This window comes from Dysidea avara, chromosome 10 (genome assembly GCF_963678975.1).
Source record: "Dysidea avara chromosome 10, odDysAvar1.4, whole genome shotgun sequence".
NCBI classification, from domain to species: domain Eukaryota; kingdom Metazoa; phylum Porifera; class Demospongiae; order Dictyoceratida; family Dysideidae; genus Dysidea; species Dysidea avara.
In genome coordinates this window covers 3,736,439-3,750,473 of record NC_089281.1, presented here as the reverse complement: position 1 = coordinate 3,750,473, position 14,035 = coordinate 3,736,439, and the positions used below count along the sequence as shown (strand labels likewise).

The 14,035-nt window shown below is 36.6% G+C and overlaps 1 protein-coding gene across 4 annotated transcripts in view; it reads left to right on the top strand.

Moving 5' to 3' along the window:
- LOC136269319 (ubiquitin carboxyl-terminal hydrolase 45-like) overlaps positions 1-13,705 on the top strand; it is a 31,644-nt gene extending 17,939 nt beyond the window's left edge. For 2 of the 4 annotated variants that reach the window (XM_066064868.1, XM_066064869.1), the window contains 5 exons: positions 2,321-2,360; positions 2,735-2,829; positions 2,892-3,180; positions 5,187-5,380; positions 13,098-13,705. In XM_066064868.1, coding sequence (XP_065920940.1) covers positions 2,321-2,360; positions 2,735-2,829; positions 2,892-3,180; positions 5,187-5,380; positions 13,098-13,328 — 849 coding nt within the window. In that variant the 3' untranslated portion in view covers positions 13,329-13,705. The remainder of the gene's footprint in view (positions 1-2,320; positions 2,361-2,734; positions 2,830-2,891; positions 3,181-5,186; positions 5,381-13,097) is intronic. The other 2 variants (XM_066064867.1, XM_066064870.1) reach the window with 2 other exon arrangements.
- The last annotated feature ends 330 nt before the right edge of the window (positions 13,706-14,035 follow it).

Genomic DNA, 14,035 nt, shown 5'->3' with positions numbered 1-14,035 from the left:
GTAAGTATATAGTTGTTATGATAAAAACATTTAAATATGTACATAATGTATATACGTATACATGTAGGTACATATGCATGTTGTATACAGTGTATGCAAACTGTTGATGGATTTGCAGTAAGCTATAGTATGCATAAATTTCATGATTGTTATGTATGTTATTAATCTCCTTGAATTTTGTGATACAAGTAACTTCTATGCTATATAGAACACATGGGCAGCTCCAGGAATTTTGATGACTGGTTTCCAATCCAACCTTTTTGTGATTCCAGGACCTAACTACAGTAGAACCTCTCTTAAAGGATCCTCCCTGTAAAGGATGCCCTTATAAGGGGCAGTTTTTGGGGTTCTTGTAGACCTTTACCAATACAGTGAAACCTGTCTATTCCAGTCATCATAGGGACAAAATTTCCTGACCTCATTATAAGGAGGTGGCTGCATCAAGCAGATCACTTTGTACACAGTTGGCACATGTGGGGGGATTTTTATAATGGCCAGTTTATACATGTGACCTCTTTATGCAGTGATCTGATTTAATTTAGACAAGTTTCACTGTAATACACTAAAGTAACTGACTTAAATACAAGTAATGGTTGTTATTGCTATTAGTTAATGCTATAAAGTTTAACCCATTAATGGCCAAATTCTCAGGGACCACTGGACAAATTGCCAAATTGTGTCATGCTAACCATCCAATATACATATCTGAATACTCGCTATAAACTAAGGAGGTCAACTAGCTATGTTTTACATAACAGTAAGCGCAACGAAGTTATCAAGCAGCAAAGTCTAAACTTCAGTAAAAACCAACCCGAACATAACAACAGAATCCTATTTACAAAGGTGTATTACACTCCAAAGAACTATTCTATACAATTTACTTACAATGTGATCCATTTCACAGCTAATTTCTTCGTGATTTGTCCCATTTTTGCTGTTGCATGCATATCTGTACTCATTTCCACCATGTCACATCTGGGATAAAGCAGCCAACTGTCAATTTTACCTGTCTCCATTGATGTATATAACACTTTCTTTTATACTATTTAACTTGAAGAATGATTTAACTCACCTAGTATGAAAGGTTACAGTTTGCACTATTGCATAACAAACGTGCACTAGACTGGGAAGGATCTGGTCATCCCAGAAATGGGACATCCATGGGCGTGTCTGCTATAGTGCATCTTGCTTTGAAACGTGTTTTACAAGTTACAGCAAAGCTAAAGTTTATTCTACGAGTGAGTTATGATGCCATACCACCATATGGCAGCAGTGGGTTAATGGGCAGAGGAGGTACTACAGAGCAGTCATGGTCACTCTCCTGAGCTGTAAAAATGTACCACACAAAAACAGCCAAGCTGTGAAAAAATGGTGCGGCCTTAAAAAGATGTATTATCACTAGGGTTGGGCAATATTTCAATAAATCGCCAATATTACCTAATAAAGTGCTCACAATACAATTATCACATATATTTAACCTTTGCAATATTATCAATTTATCACATTTTGCAATAATCATTGCACTTATTGTCTAATTTGTGTCTATTCTGGGTCTCATATATGATGCAGTTTGTGTATACTATTATTAACCATGTCAATTGGTTAACTTGTTAGCAAAGAAGTGGTGTATGTAAACTATTAGTAATTCTTGGTGAAAACAAGCACTTATATTGACATTGCAGACTTTTCAAACTACATGGTTGTGCTTCAATTTTCATATGCAGTATTGCAATAATCACATTAAATAACTCATGCGATAGTCACAAATTAATTTTTGCCCAACCCTAATTATCACCTAGCAACCAACTGGTAGTTATTATAAGAGTTTATAAATCTTGGTAGAATAAACGAGCACCTAACAGGTAAACAACAATGCTACCTCTTTGTGCTTTCATCTAACCCAAGTTTCATTATGATCAATATACTACAAGCCACATGACTACTTTGGGCTGTCCAGACAATGGAGGTGCCCGGATAATAGAGGTCCAGAATGGGGAGGTTCCGTTGTATGCTTAATTAAAATATTTACATATTTTACAACAATTCCAGAGAATTGTCATTTGGTCAGGTATCCAGAACAAAGGTGCTACCCTGCACCCAATGACAAAAGAAAGAAAGGTCTAGTTATGTAAGACTACATGTCTGTAGTAATAAAATCAAACCTACTGTAATGGAAAATAAGATCAGTTTTCCCCAAATCCATTCACAAATAAGCAGTACACTTGTGTAGATCAACTAACTAGTATACTCATGCATTACCTAGCTAAGAAACTCAAAGAATTTGTATTATGTTACTATAAAGTATATCATTATTTCACAGAGGCTAAAGAAGAGTATTGATGGTGCAACAACTGACTCAAGTAAGAATGCTCAAATGATATTGGTGCTACCCATGCATATACTGCAGCTCTTATTGGGACTACCCAATTATGCCATGTACATGCACTGCATGTCAAAACTAAGAGTGAAGCTTTCCTACTAATTCATTATGTTGCGTATTGCTTAAGGACATAAATATCAGAATCTTGTGTAGTAATCAAATTCAGATGACAATACTATGACTTTGATGTGCTGTTAAAATATCTAGCACACAGTTCCATACAAAGTGGTTTCCTTAAATGTTATTATTATGTTGTTCTTGCATCTAACTGTACTGTCAGAACTATAATTAACTTAGCAATGTCTATATAAACTATTGCATTAAAGTGGAATTTACTTCTTCCCTATCTTTCAGGGTATGTTAGTCTGATTAAGAAACATAAGACAGTTGTGGATGACGTATTTGGAGGTTGTTTATGTAGTACCATCATTTGTAGAGAATGTTTGACGGTAAGTTACATAAGTTATACATGCATTTATTATTATGTATGTTATGACATTTCATTATACAGCCTATTCAACTACTAGAGTCATTTTTTGATGTGTCATTATCAATCAATAAACCAAAACGTCCATTTCTGGGATCCAAAAAGTCAGAAGTTGAAGATCCACATAAAATTCGTGCATTTCTGCAAAAGAGAAATTTACTTCACCATCTCGAAGGTTTTAAACAGGACTATAGCCACCACAGTCTGGAAGCATACTTGGGACATTTCACTACACTAGAAGTTCTAGATGATGATAACAAATTTATCTGTGAAGCATGTACTGCTAGCAACAAAGCAAACAATGTCTTAAAAAGTATGTGACCTCAATGTAGAAATTGGTTATGTGTACATCGTTTTCTGTGTGTTTGTTCTGTTCAGAGTATATACCACAATCTATGCATCTATAATATATAGGCTTGCATCAATTATGGTGGTGTAATTTTAAGCATAACAGGATAGCAGAAGCATCAAGCATTTTGCCAGTTTAATAAAACTATTTTCTGGCGCATACCTAGACTGCATGTTGCTGGGGATCAAGTCACTACTGGGTCTGGGATTTTTTTCTGCATTCTTCAAAGTTTTAGTTATGTGTTTATGACTCCCTGTATTGACAGGCTTTAGCCTTCTCACAGGTCACTAGTGGGATAGCATTCACAGACACAGAATGTAATTTATTGTAACGCAATAAATTGCAGTTAACATGCCTTGGTGTGGGCGTAGAGTAAATACAGTGCAAATCTGCATACCATACCACAGTAAATGATGCCAGCATGCTTTAGTGATAAAATAGGAGAATATAAACTAGCCTTTCCTGTATTGTCATAGAACCACGAATTGAAACCAATCTTTTAGGATAAAAGAAACGTGATTACATCACAATAATTCATCGTATAATCCGTAAACTAGTTTGACATTTAAGATCATCAGATCCATCATCACACATGATGTTTTCGCAGACAGAAAACATTCTTGCCATGATGTGTTTGAGCTACTTTGAGTTACTTAATTTTCATTTCATTCCACATAAATCACACGCTGTTGCAACAAGCACCATTTATGACCATTGCATGTTCCTAATGTGCATAATTTCACCACATAACCTCCTATTTATTGCCATTGGATATATGTGTTCTTCCTTTCCATGTATGTATGTATGTGATACCAACTAATATGCTAGTATTACTATAATAGGGTAATAGGGAACTGAGGAAATCAAGGGGGAATTTGGGTGGATGAAGTGCTGCAAATGGTAAAACCAAATCAATCGTGCTAAACTTAACTTGCATGATTATTTAGTGGTTGCTGCTATCATGTGTTGCTATGCATATACTGTGCATTGCTGCAATCTTGTACTAATTGGAATACCTTTTCGCTTCATGGTCAACCGTTAATCCAGTTACGTATTGTGCCATATCCACAATGTTTATAACTGCCTGGCTTGTACAAATGTTACTCCAATGATTTCTTCAGTTGCCCTTTCTCCAAAGTAGTTGCATACTTTATGGCATTTGTAGAATGTTAGATATTTGCATGAGTATTTGTTGTTTAGTGTTGTTGTATACACTTTATGGTTTTGTGGAAAATGTTATTGTAGTTAGAATTAGGGCAAAAGTAGGTGCGGTGGTGGTGTGCATAGCTAGGAAAATATTATATAGTCTTGTGTATTTAGTATGTATACATGCACACATATGAAATCCATGGTAAGTGGTGGTTGCAACCCGGGGGTGTGCACTGCTCAAATCCGCCAAGTGCACGCTGCCCGGGTTGTTGCCACACCAATCAGCATGTTAACTTGTAAGTAAAATGTACAATGCATGCTTCCATACAGAAATCAATTAATAAACACACGAAGAACTCATAATTCTTGCATGGTTATTTACACTTTCAGCACACAGCAGTCAATACTCTATTACAGCAGTCAGGAAATGCTTAATAAACAACATTGTTGGTTCAAGCTAAGATCTGACACCTTATGCATGTATACTCTATATGGATTCACTCAAGTTTTCGTGTACCAAGTCAGAATAATATTTACTACAATGGTTTTGCTTTAATACATAGCAGCTGCTGGTTACATACATATTTGATAGTAATTTTATGAGTGCACATATTTCTGGCCAAACTTTTTAATGGATTCTTCTGAGTGCATTTGATGAAGAAATTTCTAGTCTTTGAATGGCTTCACATTAATTTGTCAAATACTAAATACTTTTTCTCTGGTGCCTACAAAACTCTTGCTAATTTGCTATATTATACAGCAACGTGTTTATAGGTGATGTACCATTATACAAATATTTCAACTTCCATATTATCCTGTAGCCTCCAGTAGATCATCATTGGATGGGTTGGCATTGTGTCCAGTTAGTAAACTGTTACTGATTCACGATCTTCCAAAAGTCCTGGTGCTTCATTTAAAGAGGTTCAAACTGGGCATTGTGGTGACCAAGAATAATCAACATGTCCAGTTTCCATTTGAGTTAAACATTGCACCATTCTGTACCAACCATTGTCAGGTACGTAAGTGTATTTTGAGTATTTTATAGATACATAACTATGAAAGAATATAATACTACGTTCTTGACATTATCACATTTATGATTCAAGCAACATTAATACTGTGAAATGTACTGTACTTCATTAACCTTTAAAAAGGTGGTGAATCCAGCATAGGGCATTTGGGACTCAGTTTATGTAACTCTTGAAAAATATGCATATTGCTACCATATATTGCAAACTCATTTGAAACCAAAGCCAAAACAGTTGTCAAAACTGTCACCCAACACCTTCAAGTGCCTCTAAATATAATTATGGTGTTGAGACATCCATAGTAGCAAATGTGCTCAAAATTTTGCCCAAAATGCTTTCCCAAAATCTTCACCTATTATGCTCTTCAGTGTTCCCATTATGCTTGCATTATGCTCCTAGGTTAGCAATATTTCTTACAGTTATCTTGGAACATTTTAATCAGTGAGTGTTCTGTTAGAGTATTTCACTACAAAGTGACTGTTCTATTAGAGAGTATTGATATATTAATGCATTTGAGTACTTTATCACTGACTGTTCTATTAGGAAATATCAATCAAGACTCACGGTAGTGAGTCGCGCGGCCAGTAAAGCAGAAACGCGCGCCGCAGACAATAAATGACGCGACTACTACGTGAGGATTTTACAAGAACGAACGTTGTCAAATTCGGCCTTCCTGTAATCCACCCGTCACTTACGCTATCCCTCTGAAACTGTGGAGCTGAACTCATCGTGTCACTAGTAACTACCACACAAGCAGTGAAGCAAATCCATGCCGATTGTTTCGTGATCGAGGTTGCCGACATCAAAGGGGAAGTTTCATTTTTATTTTTATTTTTTATCGCGTGCGGTTAGACGCAACCGCAGGTGTATGCCTAGCGTTCCTTTGTGCATTCCGAACATTGATCGCCCTGTTATCGCTTCAGTATTCACTCAATCACCTCAAGATTCACATCATCGATTTCACCATACATGATTACCCTACAGTCGTGATTTCAGCACCAAACGAAGTTTCGGTCGTCCTCAGTCGACCTAGAGGCCAAATACAAATCCCAGATTGTTGTTTTCTGCAATACTCGCTTTGCATGTAGGGCAATGTGTCTTTAAACTGTTCTAAAAGTTTCGTTCAGATTGAAACATTTGTTTTCGAGAATGGCTAGTTTGAAATTTGAATTTAGTCGCCCCCACGTCATTTGCTCTCTAAGAATTTTACTCGGAATTTAAAGAATGACGCAGAGCACAACTGCGGTCACTGGGTATTGATGAACTGGCGCTCTATGTAGTTAATCAGTACATATAGCCACCAAGAAGTGTGCTGCCATAGATTATAGTCCATAGATATAATCTATGGTGCTGCATACCATCCTTCGTTTTGAAATTAGTCGCCCCCACATAATTTGTCCTCTAAGGGCAAATTATGACACAAGAGTACAACTGCGGTTACCAGTTGTTGACACAAGCTGTGAGTAATTAGCACATGTAGCTAGCTTAAAAGGAAGTGTGCAAAATCGCCTAATACAATTGTCACCATGCATTATTGCATTTTATAGCACCCCCACACAAAATTACACATGTAATTACAACATACAGAGGAGACACATGAATACCAAACACTTTTCACAACAATAATGTAAGAATTGTACAATAATGACTGTAAATAACTGCTATGCAAATGTTTTCCAGTGGCCCGCCATGGTAGCAAGTCTCACATGACGGCATGTATATTCGTCCAAACACAATGGGAGTAACGAGTAAGTATGATGACAACAAGTTGGTATGACTCCATTTGTAGAATCCAGATGAGTGGGTGTGGCTCCAGTATGTATAAACAGTTAACAAACATTCCTGTTATAAATACGTGCTAGAGATGCAATATAATAGTATAGTATTTAAATGCAATAATACATAGTCTCCATTGCATCACTATCAAACGACACTAAGTGGAGGATATTGTTGCATCTCTAGTATGTACACTCTATCAGTACAACCTGTCTTAATGGCCACTAGTATAGAAAGACAACCACTCTTGAAAAGCCAATTACAATTGAGAATTTATACACTATTACCTGCTGAATGAGTGAAGGTGGCAATAAACAAGTTCCACCGTAATTTATACACGTGATCTGATCCTGTATATTCTGTCAGTGGATGAGATCCACCGTGCCAGGACAAAATGTGACTCAAGTGTCCTGGATGATCCATACTCAACCAACTTATGACCCAGTGGCACAATGGAACTGACTATTTATAGAGAATACAATTATATTTATTTCTAAGATGTGTGGATGTGTGGACACATTACAACACATTACATGTACATACAAGACATGCTACGTACTGTTTTAGCATTTCAAGTCACCACATTATACACGTACCAGTCAACAATGCTTCATAGTGCCCATCAGTAAACCTGAAGAAAAGTTACGAAAAATAAAAATTCACATAAGTACAATGAAACCTCATTAATATGGCCAGCTGTGGGACCAAAAAATTTGGCCTGAATAACAAGGTGGCCTTAATTATTAATGAGGTCATAAGTAATGCTTAGCTATATTTGGGACCTACTAGAGGTGGCCAATATAATAAGGTGGTCTTATTAAAGAAGTGGCCACTAAGTGAGGTTTCACTGTACATACAGTTCACAATATTGTGAACAATATTAATGGTTAACAATATACACTGAAACCTGCAGGTCACTTCTTGTGGAAGATTGCTCTCTACACAAAATGACACATTCAGAGATTGTATTTAGATGGATGATACAGTAACGCATTGTGACTTCAATACTCATGATGTGTCACTGCTAGGCAGCAACCATATACACGGCACTGCCACATCGCACTTGCTCGCACACACAATTTTGCTAAACATTTTACAAATTGATAATTAAGGGGTGTGGCAACTAGCTGTTTCGCTCGCAAGACTGTGTGGCAGCTGTTTCCCTTCTGTACAAGTGGCCACCAAGACAGGTCCACTGTGGATGAAAGCCAGGCATTAGATATTTGGTATTTCATGTGTTGAAGACATTCCAGGGCTTCTGGTAGTCTCAAATCTCACCACAGTTTAACTCAGGCAGTGTTGTGGTCACCACTAGACTACTGGAATGCTGTGTTATGTTCATCTTATGCTTGGCTACTATATTGTAGAACTGAAATGGATACTCTGAAAAATATATCCTATGGATAATGACTTCATCACTTTCTTCATCAGGAGCTTATAAGGACCAATAGTGAAACTTTTTACACTTGGGGCTGACAGTCAACTGCCTATGTCTGAAGCAATGCTTTTGGTGCTCTAACAGATTGGCTGCCCCCTTGCTGCCAGCACTCACTGTCTCATATGCTGTCATACACTAAATCCATCTCTATAGCCAGTTAGAACAGCATGCTTCTTACCTTTTTTAAGGCCGCATAATGCAGCCACCTCTTTAAAAGGCAAGGTCAGAAAATTTTGTCCCTACGGCCTGAATAATGACCAGTTTTCACTGTACTATTAGTGATTAGTGATCATGGGGGGATTATTTATTAAGATACTAAGATATACAAACGCTACAACCTCTAAATATAGCAGTAAATTTTTTACCCTGGTCCAATGTCTCGTAATAATCGTGACTTCGTGAGAGACTCTACTGTGACAAATACATGTTTATCATGATATGTGCTAATCGCCTTTTTACAATTAAGTTTTACAACACAAATGCATGTATAGTTAAACTCACCAATTGTGAATAAATCTCTTCAACACGAAAAGACAAGTAATGAGACAACCTTGGAGACAACAGCCACACAAGCCTATTCTGGTGTGTTTATTTAGTAGTAATTTAAATTTTAAAGGCGTTTATTTACAACAGGACATAATTACGTGCCCCTCTATTGTCTCTGTACATACTTGCCTTTTCTTTACTATTCTCATTTCATTTCACAAGATCTCTTGGCAGGGGCGTAGCTTCTTCACTTGAATTAGTCAATGCTTGAAGTAGATCGAGATACTCTAATAGAACAGTCACATTTCTACAAGTGCCATATTTTTATATTGTAAAGTCTGTAGCTAAGTAGCTAGAACTATACAATCCGATGCTAAGCAGAAGTTGTAACTATGCTAAATATTGATTGTTGTGTTACAGCTGTTTTGTGACTGCTCTAATAGAGTATCTTGATCGTTTCTATGCAGTACAAGATGAAAGGCAAATAGTTGTTAAGGGTTTACTAGTTAAAATGGGTGTTAGTTGACTGCAGTTGCATGCCACTAACAGGGCCGTCCAGAGAAATTAGAGGGCCCAGGGAAAATAGTTAAAGAGGGGCCCAGGGGCAAGGAAGGGTCTAGATCCTGACTGCTCTATTAGAGTATATCGATCTTTCTTTAAACAGGTATTCAAGTGGCCCCTTTCGGGCTGTGGTAGGGGGCAAAATACCTCAGTTACCCCCAATGTTGGCGGCCCTGGCCACTAAAATTACAGTTATATTTTAATATTCTGTCACTGTAATCTGGGGTTTCTGTCAAAACCATGGAAACTCACCTACTGTTATCAACAGTGCATTGCTTATTCTAACAAAAAGTATTGAAATCCCATCCAAAAACAGCTTATAGCTGTAAAAAAAGTGCGCGTCCAAGTAAAGCAGAGTTAACTGCGACAAAAAGTAATGATATCATAATGCGGCCATGTGCGAGGTGTGCAAGTTGTAAAATTAATATTAGCTAATCAGATAATACAATGTTATTGTTAAAGTGTTAATGAGAACTATGTGATGCTGCTAGTTTTTAAGTGTGTGAGCATCTTCATAAATGCCACATAAATTTAATTCTCAATAAAGCAATGTGTATAGATTCTCTGATAGTAATAAATAGTTTGAGTTTGGCCGCCTTTCCTGTATACAGCAATGCTACGAACAAAGGAAAGGTGGCCAAACTCAAACTATTTATTACTATCAGAGAATCTATACACATTGCTTTATTGAGAATTAAATTTATGTGGCATTTATGAAGATGCTCACACACTTAAAAACTAGCAGCATCACATAGTTCTCACTAACACTTTAACAATAACATTGTATTATCTGATTAGCTAATATTAATTTTACAACTTGCACACCTCGCACATGGCCGCATTATGATATCATTACTTTTTGTCGCAGTTAACTCTGCTTTACTTGGACGCGCACTTTTTTTACAGCTATAAGCTGTTTTTGGATGGGATCTATTTTCATGGAATTAAGCTTCAGTTTGAAATATCCACCTAATATGCTAGCATTATGCTGGCATAACACTCCAGTCTATTATTATTATGCTGGCATATTTGATGCAGGCCTACATAAATAAAAGTTCTGCATTCAATCAATGGTCCGAAAGGTGCATCATTCAAATGGTATAAACAATGTTTGAAGTAGTATAATAAGTGTATTCGTAAACTGGTGACCACTCATCACAAGGTGAACCATTTTCACCACATTACGCTTGAGAAACAGCTGTCTGACAAGTTATTGGCTTGCTCATGAGTGATAACAACTGTCGCTAATGGCAAAGTACAAAAAATGAGGCTGAAAATACTGCAGAGAGGTCACCTTTAATAGAGTTATTTACTACAGTTGTACATAGCAGCTGCTACTTCTTAGATACATATTTTCTCCAGCTGCAAATCTTGCTACAGATAAATTCAACTTCAAGTGCCAAAGCAACACAATTTCAATTGCCAATGGAACAAATTTATTTGCCAAAATCTGTAACTCTTGCTATTATTATAAGTATATACATGATACATAATAATGATTATAATATACATCCAATATTGTCAAAACTTCGAAGTTGCACTTAAACATAGCACACAATCAACATTATTTTGTTTATGCATTAACTATATAACATAATAATTGATTTACTGTGAATTAGAGGCCTGTGCTACCAGCAGTTACTAAAACATAGTGGTAACTAAAAGTCAGCTAAGTGTTACACTAATTCTTTTTTTTCATTTTGTATTGTGGTTTACAAAGGTTCTGCTATACAAAACTCTCAGCTAAACTATCAAACATTATCATACAGTACATGATACAGTACAATAGTGCTGTATAGTAGGGAGCACAAAGGAGTAGGCGTGGCCCACAAATAAAATCACCCAAAAACCAGCCTCACTTTTCTCTGATGACGATGAGGCAGTATTGGTTAAGTAAAACTAAGCCCAAACAAGCTTTCAGATCAACCTGAAATGCTTTCAACAAGTGTAGGCTTGAGCCAATTATACTTTGAAAATGGCCTATTATGCTTTTGAGCAGTGCTCAAAAATCCAGCCTATTATGCTCAAAATTATGCTCTCAAAATCAAGATTATGCTCGAGAGCTGACTGTTTTATTAGAGTATTTCTGCATTTCTTGACTGCTGTATTAGAGTAAGTAACTGTTCTATTAGAGTATCTCGATCTTATTTCCATAAAGTGTGAATTATCAGTCAAGAAATAGTGAAAATAATAGCATTACAAGGTTTTTGATATAAAATGCAGTAATAATGTGCAGTGTGTTCATGATGTGCAGTATTTTTGGCACGCGCATTGCACGTTTTAATTAAAATTCTTCAAAGTCGTCCTATTATGCTGGCATAATGCTTGATGCTTTTGCTAGCCTATTATGCTCAAAATTATGCCGGCATAGTTGATGCAAGCCTAAACAAGTGACTACGGAATTTAAATATATATATATTTAATGAAATTTTCTACTGACTGAGTAACTGACTGATGCCTTCAGACAAGCATAACTCGATAACAGCTAAAGCTATGGACTTGATCTTTTCACTGTTCGACATCGTTTTGGCCCGAGAGGTGCCTATTGGCATACCGCAGTACATACAATGCATTCTTCATGGACTTACCAGTGTCCTCCTTTGCATCCCATTCATCTTTGCTGACAGCAAAAAGTGTCGATTTAGCGGTAGTATGTGATGGCTTCCCTTCATAACAGAAATCGTCTGTTTTTTTTCATGGTGGCTATTTTGATTTCAGAGGTGCTTTTCGAACAGTCCTTGATTCGTATTGCTGTGTAACGGGTTGAACATAGCTGGCAATGAAATGTAATGGATACTTCACTTTTCAGACGATAATATAACTGGGGTGTGCGGTACCATTTCTTTCTTTCGGTATACATGGATTGCAGAGGTGCTTTTCAAACAGTTTTTGATCCGAATTGTTGAACATAGCTGACAACGAAGCGAAATGGATACTTCACTTTTCAGATGATAATTGGGGCACACGGCGTCATTTCAGATGTGGTGTGCGTGGGTTCTCCAGTCATAAATATTATTTACAAAAAAAGTTAACGAACAAGTATGCAGAAAAATTTGGAATTTTCAACTAGAGTAGGGACCATAGCACATCGATAAAAAGTACTGAAACAAGCTGGAGTATAGTACACGATATTAAATCACAGTAAAACAATAAGAAGTGTTATATCCCTACTACGCTCAAGATACATGCAAAGTAGGGATATAACACTTCTTATTGTTTTACTGTGATTTAATATCTTGCACTACTCCAGCTTGTTTCAGTACTTTTTATCGATATGCTATGGTCCCTACTCTAGTTGAAAATTCAATTCCAATTTTTTTTTGTGTACTCGTTGTTATTGCCCACAGGTGCATGCAAATGATTTGTATAAACATTATGAACAATGTTGTGTAGCTCTTATCATGGTTACATTTACATAACCTTTTATACATCTTGATGAACAGAAATACCTGGATAGCAATCAGAGGATACTGTATTCTCTTTATGGAGTAGTTGTTCATCATGGAACACTCCATGGAGGACACTATACTGCTTTTGTCAAAGCAGCAGCTCTTCATGACACAAAGTGGTTTTATGTTAGTGACAGTTATTTCAGGTCTGCTAGTACAGAAGAAGTACAAAGTAGCAATGCATACATGTTGTTTTATAAGATGTCACCTAACTATGTTATTTGATAAATGTCTTAAGTAACAAATAGACAACCTTGTAGTTTTATTGCTTCATTTTATTTATAATATTGTTGAAACACATGTGGACGCTAATACTGTATTTGTCATTCATTATTACCCCAACGTACGTATAATATTATTATATACATATGTGTGTAAAAGCCATGAAGAAAATGTCTTGCATTTATAGAAATGCAGATCTAGACCACTTTATGTGTACACACATATGTACCATTACAGATCTAGAGCATCTATAACAGGTTTATACTAGGTTGTATGCATGATAAACATCATTATAGTATGCACATTGGAATAATATTACTATGAGGGGCGGTGGAGAAGACCAAAGAGTGAGGGAGCCAGGCCAGCTGTAAGTTGAAGAACAAAAAAAAAAAAGAAAAAAGGTAACTACCTGCTGACAATATCTGCCCTCCACCAACTACATCTCCTTATTTATAACTACACATATGTAGCTTGCTACACTGCTTCTCTGAATACTATGACTGCTCTATTAAGTATCTAGATCAATGTTCTATTACAGTATCTCGATCTTTCCTTGCAAACATTTTCCCACTTTAAAAAGTGGGGGGGGGGGGGGGGGGGCATCTCCACTGCCTATGACTACTATACTTGTACTGGAAGAAGCTTTTATGCTGTTTACAACAATATATAGCAAATCCGATGTGTTGTCAATGACCCCCAAAACCACAAAA